The following is a 22,321-nucleotide window of genomic DNA, read 5'->3' as shown; positions in this document are numbered from 1 at the left end:
ACCCAAGGGATCAGCAACAACCAACATCTCTGTAAAAGGAGCATAGACTGCCAGCATTTTTGCATGCACTAGACAAGCGATGGAAATCTGCGTTTTTTTGTTGCGGGGGAACCTCCTCAATCTGCGTTTTTGCATTTACACCTTGCGTTTTTTATCAAGGTTGCCAACACTACTGTTTTTGGGCAATTTCGTCTCGGAAAACCTCCTCCTTCCATTAGCATTTTTGGCTGCCATCTGCGTTTTTTGGACAGCTGCTGCCTTTTTGCAGCAGAGGGGGCAGTGCTCAGCTTTGCTCCACCAGATCTTGCCTATGACACACAACCTTGCATCCGGTGCGTTGCTGGTCAAATTCCTCTTCAGATCTTCAGATTTCAGCTAGTAATACCTGCTGTTTTCTCTGTTTTCAGCCCACCTGGGGTTGTGCAAGGGATTCACCATCCTTCCTACACCCTCTGCACTGCTCTGGACACTGCTGGGAGCGTACGAGCACACTGACAATCGCTGGACAATAGCGTTTTCATCACCTCGCAGTTGCATTTTTGGGTGAACAATAGACGCTTGGCTTGTGTTTTTCACAGAGGATGAAGTTACCTCCTGCCAGGGCACATTCCGATGGTGGTCGTTTGACTATAGACACCACATATTCTATTGGGCAGGACACTTGTAGGTCTATTGGCACTTGTAACAAACTTGGACACCCCAAGTGAAGATTCTACCATGACACAGATTCACTCTAAAACAGTTCACAAAGACGACATGGCCCGGTGTAGTTCCGTGCCAAGAGGTGTTGGCCCCATAGACTGGCGTCCCTTTCGGTATTTCTTTTGTTCAAAGTATAAGAGAGTCGGCAGGCGCTCACTCTTGGACTCTGCGTCCAGATGCTCCGAGTAATGAGGCCTAGCCCACTTATTTATTGGTACAAGGGATGCCCAAAACCAGAGCCCCAAAATTTTTAAAAATGAAAAGCTTCTAATTAAAGCATCATCCCAAAAGTTGCTAAAAAAATCAGCCAGCGTACGGACTGCCACGTCATCAACGTATTTTTTTCTGCAAAATCCTGCCTGCCACGTCGGCGTTCAGTTAGCGCATTACATGGGCATCCGTACTGGCTGCCACGTCAGCATGCGTCTGTGTGTGTGTGTGTCTCGAGGCTAGCCACGTCACTGGTTTGTGGCATACCCCCCTCTTGAAAGAATTGTAATCGCCCTCGATTACTCCTGCAAAAATAGACAGAGGCCATAAACTATCTTAGTAGACACTGACTGTTAGTACCGATGCACTAGACACAACACATCTAGCACATGTACCAATCGACAGTCACATCACCAAACATCACAGGACAAGACATCACATGACAAATCACATTCAAATTCATTCCAAATCTCAGACCATGATTAATCGGCAACGTATTTAGTAATCGCATCTAGATCTAGTCGGGACCTCACAAATGCCAGATTAACTAATCCTTATTGCAATCATGTCTATAGAGATTTATGAGACCGAAATGTTGAGTCATTTCGTCTTTCAATTCCTGCACTCAAACAAGTCAAGTACAAATCAATCATTTTCATTTTTGGGAATTCTAGTTCATAAAGTCATACAACAGAATACTGTTAGCCCAAGAGTATTCCTGAAACCCAAAGGGACATCAATGACTATATCAAAAATTGGGGTAATCCGTTGACAAAGGAGCGGAGCGACTCCCCTCTTGTGCAAGCCCGCTGCACTAGATTCACCCATGCTGAAATCAGGGTTCTATCGGAGTAGACTATGCTAAACCGAATGCTTCAAGGTAAAGTTCCAAAATTTGAGGAGTATCTGCTAGGTCCTTCTCCTCCATCCACTTTGCATCCAATGCAGGATAGTTCTTGAATTTAACCAAGAACTGCCTAATCACTTTACCTTTAATCTTTCTATCTTTATGTGCCAATATCTATTCTAGAACGAGTATCTCCTCGCTTTCCTCCACTATGGGTTGCTCATCTGGCTCCCCATCATCGGGCACATCACCTTTAAAAGGCTTCAAGAGACTCACATGAAAAGCATTGTGAATCCTCCAAGTATCGGGCAGCTTCAGTCTAAAGGAGATATCATTTATCTTTTCTTTTATCTCGAAAGGTCCATAGTATCTGATGCTAAGCTTTGGAAAAAGTCGCTTCTTTCTTTTTTTCTTTCTTAGGCGTGCCTTCTCAAAACGTAAGAGCACCCAATCGTCTTCCTTTAATTTCAAATCGCGACGGTGTCGATCTGCTGCCTTCTTGTGTCTTTCTTGAGATTTTCCTATAGCCTCTCGGACCTTGGCAAAAGCAGTGTCCAAGTCCCTCGTATATTGGTCGGCTTCAAAAATCTTATTTTTCGTGCTAAGGAAGCGTGGAACCTTCATAGCACCTTCAATAATCTTAAATGGCGCCTTCCCCGTCGAGGAGTGAATCGTGTTATTGTAGGCAAATTCCACCAAGGGTAATTTTTTTCCCATTGAGTCTTCTGATAAAAAATGTAAGACTTCAATAAATCCAGTACGACTGAATTTGCAATCTCAGATTGCCCATCGGTCTGCGGATGGAAAGATGACGAAAATTGCAACCGTGTGCCAATGTTCTCCCAAATAGCCTTCCAAAACAAGCTCGTGAATCGGGGATCTCTGTCAGAGACTATTGTCTCAGGCATGCCATGTAATTTGAAAATCTGTGCAATGAACAGTCTTGCTAAATGATCCGGCTTGATTGTTTTCTTCACTAAAATGAAGTGAGCTTGCTTGCTAATACTATCGATGACAGTCCAAATGCCATCATGCTCAATCTGTGTCTTCGGGAGATAAAAAATGAAATCCATAGCAATACTTTTCCAGGGGCGGGTGGGAATGGGTAAAGGCTGTAACAATCCCTGTGCTTTATGCCTGTCAAACTTGACCTTTTGGCATACCAAGCAACTGCGTACAAAATCGTCCACATCCTTCTTGAGTCTCGGCCAAAAGAAGTAACGTTCCACACCTTTCAAGGTGGTGTCAATGCCGCGGTGACCCGTAAAAGGTGGACAGTGGCATTCGGTTAGAACCTTTTCCCTCAATGGCTGTGTAACGCACAACATCGTTTTCTTCATCGATGAAGTAGCCATCCCGTATGGAATATCCCGCTACTACCTCCCCATTCTGTATTTGAGTGAATACATCAGAAAAATCTGGATCTGTGGCGTACTGATCGACCATGTCCTCGAAGCTTCTATGATGAATCGCGAAAATAGCCAAGACTAATGGCTTCCGGGACAAAGCATCTGCCACCAAGTTCTTTTGTCCCTGTACATGGACAATCTGGAAGTGAAACTCTGACAAGATGTTAGCCCACCGCATCTGCTTTTCCTAAAGCTGCTTCTGTGACAAGAAGTAGCATAAACTCTGATGATCAGTGAAGATCGTAAAATCGGCTCCGAGTAGGTAATGTCGCCACTGAGTAAGAGCATGGATAACCGCCAAAAGCTCTTTTTCATAAATCTATGCTGTCAATTCCGGCCTTGAAGTCTCGGAAAAAAAATTCCGGCCTTGAAAACAATCGGCTTTCATAGGCAATCACATGGCCTTCTTGCATTAAGACTGCTCCCAGACTACGACCACAAGCATCACAATATACTTCGAATGGCTTTTGCAAGTCCGGCAAAGCCAACACTCGTCCAGTAATCAATTTCTCTTTCAGTGTCTGAAAGGCAGTCACCTCTGTGGGTCCCCACAAGAAAGGAACTCCTTTCTGTGTCAAAATGTGCTAAGGGGAAGCGACCTCTGCAAACTTTTGAATGAACCGCCGGTAATAAGAACATAAGCCCAAGAAACTTCTAACTTCATGAACATTCTTCAAATCGGGCCAATCACGTGTAGTGTCAATCTTGGCCGGGTCCATCTGTACTCCTGCTTCTGAGACGATGTGTCCCAAAAAGTGTATCTCCGGCAAGAAAAATTCACTCTTCTTGGCATTGATAACTAATTTGTGATATCGCAATGCTTGAAAGACCTGAAGCAAATGGTGTCTATGTTCTGCCTCATCCTCGGAGAAGACTATAATTTCATCAAAGAAAGTGCTGACAAACAATCTGCACTCTCAAAAAATCCTCTCCATCATTCGGTTGAAAGTCGCTGGATCATTGGTAAGGCCAAAAGGCATTACCAAAAATTCATATAAATTGAAGCTTGTTCGAAAAGCTGTCTTGTAGACATCTCCTGGTGTGATTCTGATCTGATGATATCCGCTTTTCAAATCAACCCTGCTGAAATAGGAGGATCTCTGTAGTTGGTCAAGAATATCATTGATCCTTGGAATCGGAAATCTATTTTTGATAGTGATTTTATTGAGAGCTCTATAATCAATGCACATTCTCCAAGATCCGTCTTTCTTTAAAATCAACAACACCGAAGAGCAGTAGGGTGAAGTACTCGACTGGATAAGACCCTTTTCCAAAAGGTCTTTCACTTGGTTCATAATCTCTTCATTCTGGACTCGGCTCACACGGTGAAATGGCCGCTTTGGTGGTGTGCTTCCAGGTTTCAAATCAATAGTGTGATCCTCAGAACGAGATGGTGGCAATTGGCCTGGCAGGCCCTCAGAAAAGCAATTGGCATGAGTGTGGAGAAAATCTTGGCGTTCTTTATGAAGTCCAGACATATTCGTTCTGTGTTCATCATTTAACTCTTTCAAATAGATCGAGTAAACAAACAGATTGGATTTCATTAATTTGAAAACGGCCGAAGCCGATACAATAGGGACAGACTCACCCTTCAGTTTTATATTTTTCGGCCCTTCTCATTTGTCAAAGTCGCTTTCTTCGCCCGATAATCGACCACGGCATTGTTCTTATGGTACCAAAGGACTCCTAGGAGGACATCACAACCTTCCAAGGGCATTATGTAAAAGTTCTCGTGCCCCAAATACCCCTGACAATGCAACCGGAGTGTGCTAATGACAGGTGTAATGGCTATGTCCCGTCCGGGTGCTGCTAGAACTGCCTCTGCTGTTGGTCCCATTCGATCGGGTGTAATCTCCAGCGGCACCTTCATCAAAGAAAATCAGGGCTCCTTGATCTTTCACTTTGCCCCAAGCTCGGTAAAGTTTTGTACTTTCATCAATCGTGCTTGTGTCAGTACCCATGCAATTTGGAACCAGTCCTGCTTTCATCTTGTCTTTTCTGCCACGTTCCTCAGTTGCTCTCGAACTCTCTGGCCTGTCTTCATGTTGTTCTTGCTGTGTCTTTTTAGGGCACTTCGCGGAGATATGCCCAAGTTCCCTGCATCCAAAACACTTCCCTTTGATGTAATTGGCCCTCTCTCGAAGAGTGAGCTGGGGTCGTGTATCCTTGTCTTTCTTTTCTTGGAAACTCTTTTTCTTTCTACTTTCATTGTAAGAAGTTTGTTGGGTTCTCTGAGTCAAGACCTCATTAGTGGGGTAGGTCAAATTTCCCGAATGTATCGCAAACCTTGTTTCGCATGACCCATCAATTCTTGAATTGAATTAGACTTTTGTTCCAGGTAGGAGTCTCGGATCTCTGTAGGGAGTCCGCAGCAAAACTGCTCAATCTGTTCCTTAAACGAGACCTTTTTAAATGAATAGGTTGGTAGAAAAGAGTTCCAAAATTTCTCGCAATAAGCTTCCAAAGAATCTCTCTAGGTCATCTGAAGATAATTCCAAGCGGTTTGTACTCCCGAGTCAGCCAAGAAGAAATAAAGAGCCTTTTGAATTTCAACCATTTAATTGGGGCTTCCTTCCTTAGAAAAGGGTGGACCACCTTGTTCGAGCATTTCTCTTGAAGAAAGATGTAGCCCTCCGAATCTTGGAGTGCTATGAGTAATGCCCTCCAAAGAAAGCTATGTCAAACTGCTGAATGAAGGCCAAAGCCCTCGGAGCATCTCGGAACCTAGAAAAGGATTCAAACTTAATCGACTGTCCACCTTCTTTGAATTCTTTTACTTTCTTGCTTTTATCTTCAGGAAAGTCATATTGGTTGGCTCTGTAAGAATGCTTCTTCTTTGCATAAAACATGTGATCTTCGGAGTCTGAACTGTCTGAAGATGACTCCTCTGTAGAAGTGTCAGAAACTGGGCGAAATCTGGGCTTCTTCTTTCCCTTTCCAAAGCTTTTCTTTTTGCTTCTCTTTTTACCTTTTCTGTCTTCCTCGCTCGAGTTAGAAGAGCTAGAAGAACTGTCAGAAGGAGAAGAACTGGGTAATTCTTCAAATCGTTTTCACTTCTTTTGCTTTCTTGACGATGCAAAAAAAGATTGACGACCCAAATAACCCGGGAAGTCAGTCCCCTTCTTGTGCTTTTTCTTTTGCTTTTTGGATTTGTTGTTTGCGTCCAAAAGCCGGTTGATCTGTGTCTAAACCACCTCTTGTAATTCTTGCTCTGTAAATATCCTCGGCGAAGGAGGTTTCTTGATTGCCAGTTTGATGGGTGGTTCTGTGGCTTTCTGCCACTCGGTGTGCACTTCTGTGATGGATTGCTGAGACAAAAATTTTGCAAATTTCGGATCCTTTGCAATTTTAATCATCTGCTTTGTTGCCTCGTCAAGTTGCTGTCGACGTTCCATATCTTCAAATTCAAACTGAGTAGGCCGAGGTGGCCTGTACTCTTCCTCTGTTTGATCATGTAAATCTTCTTCGTGATCTCCTCCCGCATTAGTAGATGTAGAAGAAGTCGACTGATTCTTATTGGAATCCATAAGTGTCGTGAGAAAAGGATCGGATTTCTCGGTAGAAGAGAAATTGGCTGCGCTCTGATACCACTGTAACAAACTTGGACACCCCAAGTCAAGATTCTACCGCGACACAACAGAGATTCACTTCCAAACAGTTCACAAAGACGACATGGCCCGTCGTAGTTCCGTGCCAAGAGGGATGGGCCCCAAAGACTGGTGCCCCTTTCGGTATTTCTTTTTATATTAATTTGTGTTCAAAGTATAAGAGAGCCGGCAGGTGCTCACGCTCAGACTCTGTGTCCAGATGCTTTGAGTAATGAGGCCTAGCCCACTTATTTATTGGTACAAGGGATGCCCAAAACCAGAGCCCCAAAATCTTTTAAACTGAAAAGCTTCTCAACTCAAAAGCTTCTCAAAATTAAAGCATCACCCAAAGCTGCTAAAAAAATCAGCCAACGTACGGATTGCCACGTCATCAGTGTAATTTTTGGCGCAAAATCCGGGCTGCCACAACAACATTCAGTCAGCGCATTACACGAGCATCTGTACTGGCTGCCACGTCAGCATGCATCTGTGTGTGTGTGTGTCCAAGGGCCAGCCACGTGACTAGTTTGTGACATCACTTTTTCACGACAAGGAGTTGTTTTCACATTGAGTTCGGGACCTTTACGCATTATCTTCACCGTGTGTCGGCGGAGTACAACAGTTTGCTACACTGCTCGTGACGGCACTTTGCCATGGAGGTTTCTTGGCGGTTGTGACACCCCATACTGTTGCTACACTCATGGAGTATCCTTCAGTGGATATCGCAACAGACATCTTCATCATCTTCGGCTTCACGCGGTTTGTTCAGCATCCAATGCTGAGAGGGGGTGTTAGGCTTACACCACTCTGTTGCTTCACATGTCTAGGGCATACATGTACGGCTAGTATGTCTTCGGGCTGGCCACCCATAGTCTAGGTTGTACCTGGTCCGGCCGCTTGAGATTGGGGCCGGCCGTCCACTTTTGTCCGGGCGGCCACATATATATTTCCATATATCATTTTCTTGTTGGATCGTGGGGATTTTATTTGGCATTGCCCTACCTCCCCCTGGGCACCTATTTATTGTAAGGTGCAGCGGAATGAATGTTTGCGCTTTGCTCAAGATGAGTGCTCCGAACTGTGTTCAAGGTTCCTTTTGTTCTTATGGAAGGGAGAGCCTTCCGTTCTTAATGAGAGAGTGCAATGATCACAAACAAAGTGAATGGACATTGTGCGTGCAAGTGTATGAGACTGAGAGATAGAGAGAGAAGAGAAATACGACACCAGAGACGTAAAACCCTCCTCCGAAGGCCCCACTCTCTATGGCAAGAGCGGTCTACTTATGATTGCACAGATCTCTACAATGCTTGGACTTGCCGACGATGTCGACGACGAGACGGGCTGAAATCTGAAAACGCTAATGGCTGAAATCTGCAAATCTTTATCTGCTGAATTCTGACTCTATGTCGATGACGATGTTGATGACGACAATGTGACGACGACGCGCTGAAAATGCAGATGCTGAAATCTGTGTTTTCCGGGCTGAAACTGTAAACCTTGCGGAAACTGACCGTGCGGTGAGGAACTGTTGCGGGAAGGTGAGGTCTGCGAGGTTCGGGACTTGATCTGCGGGTACTAACTGCTGAAAACTGAAAACGTTGATGTTCCTTGACTTTCCGTCGCGGTAAAGGTGCAAAACGCCGGGGCTGATCTGCAACCAAAAACGCTAGGGCTGACTTTGGTCCTCCTGTCGTCGGGATTCTGCAAATGCAAAAACGCTAGGCTGATTTGCTGTGTCTGGCTGTCGCCGGGTTGGTCTGCAATGCAAAACGCTGGGGCTGATCTGCAATGGAGAAAACGCCAGGCTGTCCTTGGCTGGAAACGCTAAGTCTCCTGCCGGGGGTGTTTTGCGGAGAAGTTGCTTGTTGAGCGTGGAGCTCCTGCTGCCTCTTCTGCCAAATAGCGCTAACTCTAGTTTGCTTATATACAAACTTAGCAAAATTGCCCTACCTACTTTTGTTGGAAAGTCACTTAAAAATAATAACTGAAAATGCCAAAAATAGGTAAAATAGGCTAAATGCACTGGAAAATTCCCCTGAAGAAATCTGATGGATTCTGATGGGAATACTGATGATCATGCTGTGTGCAACCAGAGGATATGCATCTATGCTAAGTGACTGGGCATGCACAATCTACGAATAGACTCACAAAAGTGTCAGATCACTTCTAATCTAGACTGACTGGACTCACGGAAACCCTGTTATGGTGTAGCTTGTCCACGGACACATAGGGTTGGATGTGTCACGTGACATTCCCTCCTTTTCAAAGTGAGGTACTGGTACCGAACTGTATGGCGTCGAGGGAGATCGCCAATAACATCCGGAATCCTGGAAGGGACTCTTCGCCGGCCCACTCTGATGTGTGGGTCGTGCGGTACTTGAACTTCATAAAGGTTTGCAACGCTTGCTTCTTTGGGCCGCGCCGAAAGCGACACAAAGTCTGTTGTGGCTCCTTCGATGCTTCAACTTCGTCGAGAGTCATGCTTCTTTATTTTTCAAGAATCTCCATGGCTGAAAATTCTTGAAACCATTTCCAACACAAAACCATGAACATACCTATTCCATGTAAAGTGAGTGGAAAAAATCTTGTCTTCCTCAAAGACTGTGCATGCAATGTCGATGAACCAATAGACGGAGTGCCAAACCGTTCACCACACACACGCAAACAATGAGATCGAATTTTTCTCTTTTGATCAAGAGCAATCAACTGTGGCAATTCACAACGGAAATGCCCACGCTTGGTGCTCATACTTTCATGTGCTCTTTCTACAACTGTGTCATGCCAAGGAAGAGACATGGAATGTGACTTCCGTGAATGCATACTTTTCAGCTTTTCATGAACAATCCGCATACAGTCATGCTCATTCATGAGGGAAACGTGCTCAACGTACAATATGTCATGCCTAGTAAAAGGGATCACATAAAGACGCTGACTAAAATACAGGAAACGATCACGAATGAAACACTCGAACAATGCGTGCATATCAATCATGCGAACACATAATACTTCCTGTGAGGGTTCTTTGGACCTAGGCTCGAGAGCCAAGATCGGTTCTGCGGGATCTATCGAATCTTCTTGTGGGGGATCTATGGACCTCGACTCGAAAGTCAAGATCGATTCTTCGTGATTGATCGAATCTGCAACGAGGTTAGCTTCGCTAGAAAAAGCATCAACTAACACATCATCCTTGTGAACAATCACATCATCTTCATGCACCTCATCATGCTTGTGAGAATTCACATCTTGATCATGCAAATCATCATGCTTGTGAGAAATCACATCTTGATGATGCAAATCATCATTCTTGTCATTGTCATCCAAATCATTTTGCAAATCATTGGCATCCAAATCATCATGCTTATCATTGTCATTCAAATCATCATGCAAATCATTATCAATCGAATCATCATCATGCTTCACACAATCATGCAAATCCTGTGTATCATGCTTTGGAGAAGAAGAGACTGAGAGAGTCTCCTTTTCCCAAATCTCTTGCATCGGTGCCTGCACTTGAGAAAAAAGTCACAAGAGATAATGTGGCACGTGATGGGCAGCAGATTGGCTCAATCTATAGAGCAATGAGGCGCTAAAGGACAGAGGGCAATGGGTTGCCGGGTGTGCATAGGACTTGAGAGAATTGGATCGCTAGCATGGGCTGGAAACTCTGCTGCATTGCAGTGAGAATCTGCGACTCCAAAAAAGCTGCCAGGGAGGATGGTGGGCAATGGATGAAAAAACACTGGGGGAAGCAGTAGAAGTGCAGGGGGCCCTAGAAAAATGTGTGCAAGGTTGCGGGTGTGGATGTGCTTGGCCCCCTAGAAATTGTGTATGCAAGATTGCGAGTGTGTGTGCTTATATATTACCGGGTCTTCCTTATGTATTTTGCGTTTCCAGGGTTGGGTTGGTGACTTTGACACGATTTATTCATAAATCAATGAAGTCACTTACCAAGAATTATAGATGGGGAGTTTATGGGTGAATCTAATAGTTGCTAGAATTGGCCTGATAGGTCCCTCTTACCTAAATCTACATGCTTGTAATGCCAGATGCGCACCCAAGTGTAATAACATTCATCAAAATGTGTGTTAGAAACCATGTATGCAAGAGGGTTCTAAAGTGGGAAAGACTATATGATGGACTTGTTTGAATATGCAGGTCCTGTGAAGAGGCTCACAAAATTGTACGAACTAAATCCCTCAAGACTTTGCTGACAAACCTTAGCTCCGAGGATGCATGTCCACGTGATATCCCCTGTATGTCTACTTGGGACATAGGGTCATATGCACGTGACATCCCCTTTTGCTTAAGGTTAGATACTCGTGTCGAACTCCATGGGTACCACAAGATGGTTTCCAATGAATGACCACCTAGATGATGTCCTCCATGGCTTTTAGGAGAGAGGGTTTGTCGGATGATGTGGAAATTTTGAAGTGACATGGATGATGTGTCTATGCACTAGTAATGGATTGCAACGGGGATCAACGATGCCATCGTGGGTTACCGACAAGCAATAGCCTTTGTTGTTCCAACTTAGATGGTGTGAACCAAAATGCAAAACAGATGGATGCTGATAGAGTGGATAGATGGGATGCCAATGCCGATGTTTATGAAGGTTACTGGCAAGCATATGGTGTTTGCCAAAGTCGAGGATACGAGGCGAAGAGACCAAGGAAGGAAGGAGAGAGAGAGGGTTCGTCGGATGATGTGGAAATTTTGAAGTGACATGGATGATGTGTCTATGCACTAGTAATGGATTGCAAAGGGGATCAAGGATGCCATGGTGGGTTACCGACAAGCAATATGTCACAAAGTGATGACGTGGCTGTCGACAGCAAAAACCCTAATTTCTGCCAGAAACCCTAAAATTCTTGCAAACCCTAATTTTTGCCAAAAATCCTAAGTTGGTCGGCACTAGAATTCGTATAGTAAAAGGATGTCTAGGCTCAGTTCAAGATCATGTAGGTCCCCCTGTCGCACTTAGCAAGTTGGTGGATACTAGGAAGTGAACTCAATAAAGGCATAATGCCAAGGTGGGATCACCAAAGGAAAGTACCCGATAGTTGGGCCACATTGCATTTTTGGATGCGGTCCAAGTGGGGATAGATGGTTAGATGACTAGTGGGAGTCCAACGGAAGCATCACCTAAAATTTAGGGAACTGCTATTTTGGACCATGAAATCTGTTCACGTCATTACCTCCGAAATGACAAGGGGAACATTTTAGAACTCTACTGCAAAGTCAACTGGGCAACCAGTCGGGAGATTTTTAAGCGGCAACCTTGAAACAAGAAATTGCTTGTAAATGTGCCAAGTGGCACCTTTTTGTGCACTTTCCTCATGCAGAAGAAGGTAGCGCTGAATTTCTAGTTGGGAGAGCTCATTTGCAAGTTTTTGTTATAGGTTAAGAGCTATTGACTGCAAGCTTTCCCTCTCATGTACAGTGTAGTGCAAGAAGTCATGTCTTGCACACCTTCCCCTACGTGCAGTAATGTGATGCCCCTCAAGAGGGCTCTTCATTTGACTCATGTGCATATGTGAGGTCTTATGCGTTTTTGCTGAGGCAAGAGCCTCTTTGAACAAGAACATGAGTAGCTAACTGTTGCTCCAAAAGCAGGCACCGGTGAGGGTGATAACCTCATCGTACAAGTGTTTTCAGCGCTTGTTATGTGCAGAATTTGGACTTTTTCAGCCATACGGATGCTAGAACCATGGGGAACAGTGCCCCACTGTTAGAGGACAGTTCAGGGACTGTTTAGGGCTGAAAACAGAGCAAAAGCCAATAAATACATCGTGCTGAATTTACTGTTTTTGGGCAGAAATCCGAGGGTTTATGGCAGCGGGAGTGAGTTACAGCAAGGGAATTAGTTTTGGGCAAGCTTTGGGGTTGTTATGTTGCCGAAATTTTACTAGAACAGGTGGTATCTAGGTGGATACAGGTAAAGAATTCCAAGGACTCTTCTTTGTAATTTACCCTCTTAAAGAATAAAGAAATACCGAAAGGGGCGCCAATTTTGGGGCCTACAGGTTGTCGGTGTTTGCTCGGAGCATTCTAGCTTCCGAGCCGTGTGTGTGCTTAAGTGTTAATTCCCGTCGCAGGTTACCTTTCTAAAGTGTTCTCTGTGTGTGTCTAAAGTAAAGAATTTTCGGTGAAAGCCAAAGTCTACCGGCCTACGGGCCAGTTTCATCTGAACCAACCAACATTGGCAATGAATAATTGATGCATGATACAATGGGGGCAATGGGTTGTACATATACCCACCTAAGTAAATTGCCCTACCCAAACTTTGACAAATAAGTAAAATAAATACCTAAAAGCCAAAATAAATATTGGGATCACATTGGGCAGTTCACTTGAGATGCCATAACTCTAACACCCTCTTGCAACTCATAGTGGACATAAATGGTGAGACCAAGTCGATGAAGAAGCTACCATGGTCACCCCGGTAACAACTCCTTACTAGATACAGCTTGGATTTGCTACCCTCAACTTTGTATCTTAGAAGAGTGCCATCTTGAGCATTGGTCGTATCTAAAACACTATGGATTTGCTACCCTCAACTTTGTATCTTAGAAGAGTGCCATCTTGAGAGAGAGAGAGAGAGAGAGAGAGAGAGAGAGAGAGAGAGAGAGAGAGAGAGAGAGAGAGAGAGAGAGAGAGAGAGAGTCAGTCGACACGGTCTGGCGTAGTTCCGTGCCGAGAGGTATTGGCCCCAAAGTCTGGCGCTCCTTTTGGTATTTCTTTATCATTAATCATTTCAACGTACAACTCCTGAGGGACCTCTGCTCTCCGACTGTGCGTCCAGATGCTCTGCAGAGTGAGGCCCCAAGGGCTCTTTTATTCTTGCCTTAAAAGCAGAGTCCCAAAAGCAATCACATGAAAAGCTACAAGTTCCAAAATTGGCGCCAAAAGTTGCCAGCGCAAATCGCGGAATTTCGTACAATGCAACGTCAATAGTCAACGAAAAACGCGGAGGCACCTGTACAACCCTGCCATGTCAGCACGTTCATGCGATATGGCTTTTTTGTTTATTCTAGTGTCCCCAGGGCCGCATCGGACGGGTACCCTATAAGTTGGAACAACTTGTAATCTTTGAAATCTTTCCATTTTCCGGGTGGACATGCCACGTCATCATTTTGTGACATACCCACTCTTGAAAGAACTGTAATCGCCCTCGAGTATGCTTGCAAGCTCAAACATAAGCCATAAACCAATTCAGCAGACACTGACTCTAAGCACTGACGCACTAGACGACACAAATCCAACACTTGCACAATGACGACAGTTACTGAACATTCACATCACATTAAAATTAAATTGTAAGGTGCAATGGAAGTGAATGTTGAACTTTGCTCAAGATGAGTGCTCCGAACTGTGCTCAAGATGAAAACAGAGAAAACAGTAGTGGATGCTGACTGAAATCTGTAGCAGATGTAGAGGATTTCGACGGCGAGGCACCGGATGCCGAGCCGTGTAGGAATCGCAAGATCCAATGGGCAAGGCCCAGCGCTGCCCCCTCTGCTGCAAAAAGCTTCTTCATCAGCCCCAAAAACGCAGGTGCTATGCATCTGGTGCAAAAACACTGATGTAGGGAAGGGGTTTTCCACGACCAGAAAGGCCAAAAAGGCCAGCGCTGATAGCCAGAATGTGATAGCGAGGTGTAGAAGCAAAAAACGAAAGCAGCCGATGCTTTCCAAAAACGTTGGCTGATCTGATCTTGGGAGGGAGAACCTAATGCTGATGTAGTGCCTGGACCATGGAGAGCCCGAAGTGGAAGCGGAAGCGTGAGAGAGAGAGAGAGAGAGAGAGAGAGAGAGAGAGAGAGAGAGAGAGAGAGAGAGAGAGAAAACGCTGGTGTGTGGGAAGAGGGGGCGATCAGCCCCCCATGACTACCAGAGCAAGAGAACCTCAATACAACAGGTGTGTGTTCGTTGGTATTCCCCTGGCCCCATATATAGGTGCCCAAGGGGAGGAAGGGCAATGCCAGATAAAAGCCCCCAAGACGCAACAAGAAAAAAATAGAAATATGAGGGCAACCGGACAAGGTGAACGGCGGACAATGCAATCTAAATGCATATGCAAAGGGTGGCCAACCCGGAGGCACAATAGCCGTACATGTATGCCTTGGACCTGTGAAGCAACAGAGTGGTGTAAGTTTTAACATTTCTAACCCTCTTGTGCATTCGCATTTGCATGTAGTGTGCATCCACTTTTGTCGACATGAAACCCTTGGAAATACCTCCGAGTACCCTTACCTTTCAGCTTCACCCGCAATGTTTTCACGACAAGACTGTTCGAGGAGTCGTACTTGCTCGCAAGGCTGAGCCATCATCAAGGCTATAACTCGGTTGGTTAGTGTTGACATTGCAACAATCTCTACATCCGCAGGATCCACCCGTTTGGAGGAGTTTTCATTGGTTATGCATTCACAAGCATCAGAAGCAGCCATCGTCAAAAGTCCATAAAGAATCCAAAGATAGAAGTTCGGTAGTTGTGCCTCACCTTTAATAGGGGGGATGTCACGTGCGCACTTCACTTGGCTATGTGGACATGCTTCTGCTATAGTCTAGCATGAGTCTTAGCTTAGGACCTAGCCTGGCACCTTTATGAGCCTCTAGCAGGATGTGCATGCCCAGGCAGGTCATAGTTGCATACCCTCTCTTGCACATGACAACATTTTCGCATGTAGGTGTTTTGCCGCATGTGAACCACCTCTTAGCTTGTCATTTATTAATAAGTGATTTTCAGCATTTATTAAGCATGGTCGTGGGGCTGGATTTATGCTTGCTCGACCCAGATTGTTGCACATATATATGCATGCCTTTGGGCGCTAGGAGAAGCAGAAGAGGCAGCAGAAGACGAAGCTCAGCGTTTGCAGAGCCAGAACAGCCAGCGTTTCAGCCTTCTCCCCATCAGCGTTTTCAGCTTTAGCACCAGTTTTTCAAGCCAGAACAGCCAGCAGATTTCAGCCTGTCGTCGTCCTCGGCGATAGCATTCAGCCCTAGCCTCTTCACGGTTGCAGATTCTACCCATCGACATCGCTAGCCCCTTTTGGCATTCAGCCATAGCCTCGTCGTCGTCGTCGTCGACATAGTACCCTAGCATTTAGTACCCCTTGTGTTTTGGCTTGGCTCCTGCCTAGCTTAGCATTAGAACCCTTAGTACCCTCTATACCCCGTCATCGTCATCATCGCCGTCGACACAGAACCCATCAGTACCTCGTTGTTGTCGTTATCGTTGTTGACACAGACCCCCTCAATACCTCGTCTTCGTCGTCCTCGTCATCGTCATCGTCGTCGACATAGAACCTCAGTACCTCGTCGTCGTCGTCATGGTCATCATCGTCGACACAGAACCCATCAGTACCTTGTCGTCGTCGTCATCGTCGTCGACATAGAACCCATCAATACCTTGTCGTCGTCATCATCGTCGTCGACATAGAACCCATTAGTACCTCAGTACCCCTCAGCACCCGCAATACCCCAATATCTTCAGTACCCTTTAGTATCTCAGTAGTACCCAACATCAATACCCATTAGCATCAACATCTTAGCATTTAGTCATTGTATCAACATTTTGTGCTTGATTAAAGAAAGTACTTGCTCTGGCAACAGAGCAAGGGGGCCCTTGAGGGTTTGGGACCCGACATTCGGTGTCGTCTCTTCTCTCTCTCTCTCTCTCTCTCTCTCTCTCGTGTCTCTCTCTTTTCATTCAGTTCAGTTTAGTTCTTTCAAATGAAGTAAGGCGTCCCTTGTGTTTGTGCGGAGTACTAGATCTGAGCTAAATCCTTAAACACTTACACTGCACCTGACATAGCTAAATCCTTAAACACTTCTGCTGTACCTGACAAATGCAGCGAGAAGCTACAACTTCAAAAATGCTAGGAGGGAGTGGTACATGCACATGGCTCTATGTGCCACGTGGACATGCTTCATCTACATCCAGAGCCAATTTTGTGCATATCTCTAGATAGAAGTCTCTAGAATCCTCGGAGGATTAGTACCGGCAATTTTGTGCCTTTTCGCAAGACCTGCATGTCCGGACGAGTCCATTAAATTAGGTTTTCCACTTTTGGAACCCTCTTGTATAAATGGATTATACACGCGTTTTGATAGATGTTACACTACGGTGGGCATCTGGCATGACGTGCATGTAGTTTAGGTTAGAGAAAACCAACGAGCCATTTCCCACGTCAATTGAATTCCCGGGTGGGTAGATGTGCGACAGTTTCACCTAGAAACTTAGCCCTACCTAAGTCTTAGAAAGTTTATAACCAATATCCTACCCTATAAAGGGAGCAAGGGAACCAATGTTTTGGATTAGAGTAGCCAGCGCTAGATCTAGCCCCAGTGTTTTGCTTGGTCTCAACGTTTTTGCTTCCAGATCGCAGATCAGCCCAGCATTTTCAGTTTCCAGCCCTTCGGCTTGCTGGTTGCGGTCCTGACAATTATGACTAAAGAAATAAAACCATCTAATATTTCCAGGGATTTTCAACATCTCTCGCTATTTGGTTGTTGTTTGTCGCCATTTTCTGCTAGGCTGCTATCCCTCAGGATTCGATAAATGGACAAGTTTGAACGTCTAAGCAGATATACCACTGCAAAATATTTTGTAAGTTCTGGTCCGAGATTTGATTCTTGTTTGTTCCTTTTTCTGATAGGCTCTAGCCTTGACATGTAGACAATTTAGAAGTAACAGTATTGGGAAAGTGGAGATTTTTTGTGCTTTGCTCCTGAGCTTGCAATATAGATACATCCACCAACTGTTCTTGGGCTTGAAATGTGACTGAAATTTTACATTGAAGCAGGTTACACACCATCAAATTGCTTTTTTGGTTCTGAAATGGTTCAGTTGCACGTTTGTTTTTCGCAATCACTACTGCTGGCAACAAGCTGTTGATTTTGTGTAGGTTCGCGTCAGGGTGAGACGCCTTTGTGCTCCACTTTCTGAGAAGGTCTTCAAGGAGGCCATTGTGGCTAACTATCTGAAAAATCCTCAATCACACTTTCACTTTGAGCTAAACCATGTACAAACAGAAATGCTTCTATCCCTCTTCACAAGAAATACTGCTACTTTTAATAGGCCTTCATCATGGCCTCAAGGTGGAGATGAGGATGGCTGGGTCAAACCCAAGAAGACTACAAAAGCTGTATCGGATGCGTGGCATAATGCTGCACCGTTTACACCTCCAGAAGCTCAGAGCTCAGCAGCACAAAGTGACAAAAGGGCTACCACTCCAGAACACTGGTATGATAACCAGGAGAATATAGGAGATGAAACAGCTTCAGAGAATGCTTTTAACAAAGGCTGTACTTCAGAAAATCCTCTTGACAATGGTGCAAAACCGGCAGTTGAGGAGTCTTTGGATTGGAGAGTAAATGTCTTTTCTTCAAACATTGTATCAAGTGAAGGCCTGGAAGACCACAAGAGGACAGAAAGGGAGCGTGAGGTAATGGAGAAGCTCAAACAGTTGAGAGAAAAGGGCAAGCAAATTAGTGGAGAAGTAAAGGCTGAAGTTCTCCAAGTGCAGGAAAAGCCCAACGGCAACGCTTCGGGTTCAGGTTCTTTGGAGTCCTCAGAGGTTGCTGATTGTGCTCTTTTAGAATGGGGGAGGTTGGCTAGAGAGAGGTGTTTGCAAGAGCAGACCATGCTGAGGGAGGAACGCGAGCAGCTCAAGGAGAAGCTTCAGGCTTTGGATGCTCCAGTTGCAAGGGCCATATCAAAGAATTTAGAGCTATCAGCATCTGCAATTGCTCAGGTAGATAGCATTGATGTTTACCCATTTTAAGTGCTTATATCTGGTTAGCAATTTCCTCCTCTTACCATTTGCAAGGTGCGACAAGATGAAATAAAGCTGAGGCATTTAATGGATGAAGCAATGAGTCAAACTGAGCTTTTGAGGGAGCTTGACCAGCTCAGAAAAAAAAATGCAACTCTTGAGTACACGCAGGTACAAGATTTGCTTCTTTATTTGTTTGAAAGGTTTTGGCCTAATTTGTGAAAATCAAGTGGGTTTAGCATGTAAAGATATGTATTTTACAGTAGCTTGCATGTCCTTTAGATGGCTTTTGTTGAAAGGATTGAATCGACTCATGTGCTCCTTTAGTGTAGAAGCAAAACTATTTCGTGCTCTCTACTGTGGGTGCTCCTCAGTGCAGTATACACAAAGAGTCCTCATGAGTATATCCATAGCAAGGGGGCAGCTGCGTATCTACAAAAAAGTGAACAATAATGTGTCTGTAGCCTGTGGCATCGGGCAAAGTCACTGTAAACTTGGCCACTGGCTACAAAATCTGCACTAAATCTGTGATCCCGAGGTCCCCCGTGCGATGAGAGAACTGAAGGGCCTAAGTCTGAAGCCAACCAAGTGCCAAATCCAAGGTCCAATCCTGCTGATCTCGATCACAGTGGAAAAGAGTACCCAGTGCAGAGTCTAAAGCATCTGTACCACGTGCCGCAAGAAACAGGACATGAACCGGAAAGGAAGCCGCCTCTATGTCAGCATGGGGGTCGCCAAGAAACTGAGTGAAGGCGTAGCTGAAGAGGTCCCACCGTCAGCGGATGTCGAAACTGGAGAGGTCCCCTAGATAGCCCCAAAGGCCGAGGTCTCAATCTAGAGTGGAGGACGGAGGAAGGGTTGCCTCTCCTGAACCAGCCTACTCACAACAAAAGAGCTACCCAAGGATTGACTTTCAGCAGGAGTGTGCTCAAAGCCCGCATCAGGAGGAGGAACGGTAGGACGACCACCTGGGCGAGGAGCCTGGCCCTGGCGGCGACGGCCCTGAACCTGGTGCCATCCCTCCTCAGTCTGGCCATCTGCCACTGCTGAAGTTGGATCTCTGGGGGCCTCCGAGGCCCCGATTGGGGGACCTCGAAACTCGTTGAAAGCTAGTCGTGGGGGCTTGTGTCTGTGGAGCTAGCCGAGCTCTCGTTCATGGATAGGCCCTTGCAAAGTGGCCCATTTGTCTGATCCAACCACCACCTACCCGAGGTAGCAAAACCACCTTCCAAAGTGTATGTGTGTTCCGAACAAGAACCCACACAGTGGGTAATCGTGCGGCCTTGGCCACAACTGATGTTGAAGTGTGCGTAGTCTCCAAAACTGCCCCAATCATGGAGCCAATCCTGGAAATTAGGGGAAGATACTCCCGCCTCAGTCCTGGAAAGAAAACTGAGATAGGAATATCTGCCTCGCACATCTGTAGTTAGGTCAAAGCTGTGGTGCCACAGTCTGAAGTAAGCTCGAGCCTCCTGAATGCTGAGTAGGGTCATCGAGATCACTTTGGCAACCATCTTTGGAGGCTCGAACTCCATTTGGTAGGTGCCTCTCCCAAGAATCTACACATCGATGATCTTGCCCACGGCAGTGAGGAGTCTAGCCTGAAGTAAGTCCCAAACCTCGACTTTGTTGGGTTGTGTGCCAACAATCTTGCAAATGACCGAGGTGGCTCCAAGCTGTTCCACCTCGGCCATCAAGCTCGCTTGCTTTTCTAGCGAGAGAGCAAGTCGAAGGGTCAGCTCCGCGGTGTCGGACAAGGGCGCTTGAGTAGAGTCCCTTTGAGGTGTAGGAACCGCCATTCTGTGTCTACTACTAGAGAGAAGGGAAGGCGGAGACAATGAAGAAGTAAGGCCACTCACAAGCTGAAATTAGCCCAAAGGGAGTGGACGAGGAAAAAGGAGCTGAGGCGGAACAGAAACAAAGGAGGGCAAGGGAAAAAGGGGGGGGGGGGGGGGGGGCAAGTGGCAGACAGCAAGCAAGGGGGGTAGCGCGCAAGGGGCGGGCTGGGGGCATCGTGTAGGGGGGCAGCACATTGAGGGTAGGGAGAGGGGTAGTGCGCACCGGGCGTAGGGGGCGTCGTGCAGGGGGCTAGCACTGAGGGCGAGGAGAGGGAGAGCGGCAGCGTGCAAGGGGGGGCACATCAGCAACGAGCTGGATCCGCCTCTTTCAGTAGTTCTTTACTATTGTTTCGCAAAGGGTCCAACTCTCTCTGAGACTCTACGTCCGGTAGCTCTTTGAGAAGTGGCCCTAGGGCACTTATAAAGGTACAAGGGATGCCCAAAAGCAGAGCCCCAAAAGCATCATATCAAAAAGCTCTTATTCTCAAAAGCATTCGCTCTCAAAAGCATGTGTTAAAACTGCCAACTGCAGCCAGTGCAAAGGCAGAAATCCGTACGACCTGGCACGTCAACATGTCAGTGCAATTTACGGATATTAGCTCTAGAGTTCAAGCTTTTGAGTTTTTAGGGTTTAGGCCCCTTGGCTGGTGCTCCATAAGCTGGTAGGGCTTAGGATTTTAATCCCTAACCCCTCTGCCCATCTTCTAGGCCTTCTGGGTTTAGTTTCTCTTCTCTCACTCAGCCAGTTCTTTCTGGTTGGGCATGCCACGCCATCATTTTGTCACACCCTCAGACTGACGAATAGTTCGAAAATTCTAACTCCACATTGCTTGATCTACTCAAGATTTATGATGCCAATCATAAGAGCCTATGGGAGAAATACTTACCACTCAATGAGTTTGCCAACAATAACGCCACTCGTTTCTCAATTGGCAAAGCACCTTTCAAGATCAACGAGGAAACTAAAAGTTCCCCCTATTCTTCTCGCAGAAGTTAAGATTTTCAAGGCTGACAAATTCGTGCGGGATTTAGATATCGCCGACACGAAGGTCAAAGAAGCTTCACGCAACCTCAAGACAAGCAAAAGCATGGCGTCGACAAACATTGAGAATGGCTTGACATCAAATTTGGTGACTATATTTTACTTCACTTTGAAAAGGCACGGCTACGCAAGAAGAAAGGCCAAGAACAATTATATCCCAAGCTTAGTCAACGCTATTATGGCCCCTTCAAAGTCATTCATTGCATTAATCATGCCTCCTTTCGATTAGAATTGGCCTCACATTGGAAGATTCACAATGTCTTGCACGTCAGCCTTCTTAAACCATTAAAAGGAGATCTACCTACTGAACCCTCGAACGACGCTCAACTGGAAGTAGAAGAGACTGAAGAAATTTTGATCCTTGAACTACACATAAAGATACTCCAAGGAAAACAACACGAAGATTTCTAGTGAAATTTACGAACTACCCACCCATGGATGCCCAATGGATGATCTCTGAGGAGTTGACAGTGTCAAAGGTGCAACCGAAAAAGGTTGAATCGGGTGATAAACTTGTCTGCAACGGCGAGCAGACCTCCTCTCGCGACTGGGCAGCCAATGGATCTCAGATCACGATAGATCTCCTTGTACACAAGCTCCTAGTGGGAACCGCTGCAATGACCTGCAAGCACAAACAACACGTGTAGGGTGTTTACACGTTGTGGAGAGGGAGTGCTAGAGAGAGGATGAGAGATTGTCGAGCAAAAATGCCACAGAGAAATGAAATGTAATGTAATATTAACATCTTCAAAAGGCCAAAATGACCTATGAGACCAAAAGGTTACATGTGGTGAATCTAATACCAGGTCTGGGTACAAAAAGTACAAAGAACTGAAAAGAAAATAGTGGGTAGGGGTGGGGTGAAAGCTGATACAAAGGGGAATACAAAGGGTGAGCTGATACAATGGAG

At 45.7% G+C, this 22,321-nt stretch overlaps 1 protein-coding gene across 5 annotated transcripts in view; it reads left to right on the top strand.

Annotated features, from left to right (window-relative positions):
- The window catches only part of LOC147461221 (uncharacterized), a 124,119-nt gene that overhangs the window by 8,923 nt on the left and 92,875 nt on the right, over positions 1-22,321 (top strand). For all 5 annotated transcript variants that reach the window (XR_015187573.1, XM_086508824.1, XM_086508825.1 and 2 more), the window contains exons 3-4: positions 17,662-18,510; positions 18,586-18,702. Coding sequence is in view for 4 of the 5 variants with exons in the window: in XM_086508824.1 (XP_086364950.1) it covers positions 17,662-18,510; positions 18,586-18,702 (966 nt within the window). In the remaining variant the exon portion in view is untranslated. The remainder of the gene's footprint in view (positions 1-17,661; positions 18,511-18,585; positions 18,703-22,321) is intronic.

The sequence above is a fragment of the Adiantum capillus-veneris genome, chromosome 3, assembly GCF_014529385.1.
Source record: "Adiantum capillus-veneris isolate H3 chromosome 3, ASM1452938v2, whole genome shotgun sequence".
NCBI classification, from domain to species: domain Eukaryota; kingdom Viridiplantae; phylum Streptophyta; class Polypodiopsida; order Polypodiales; family Pteridaceae; genus Adiantum; species Adiantum capillus-veneris.
Note: the sequence above shows the minus strand (reverse complement) of the source record. Positions and strands in the feature narration are given on the sequence as shown.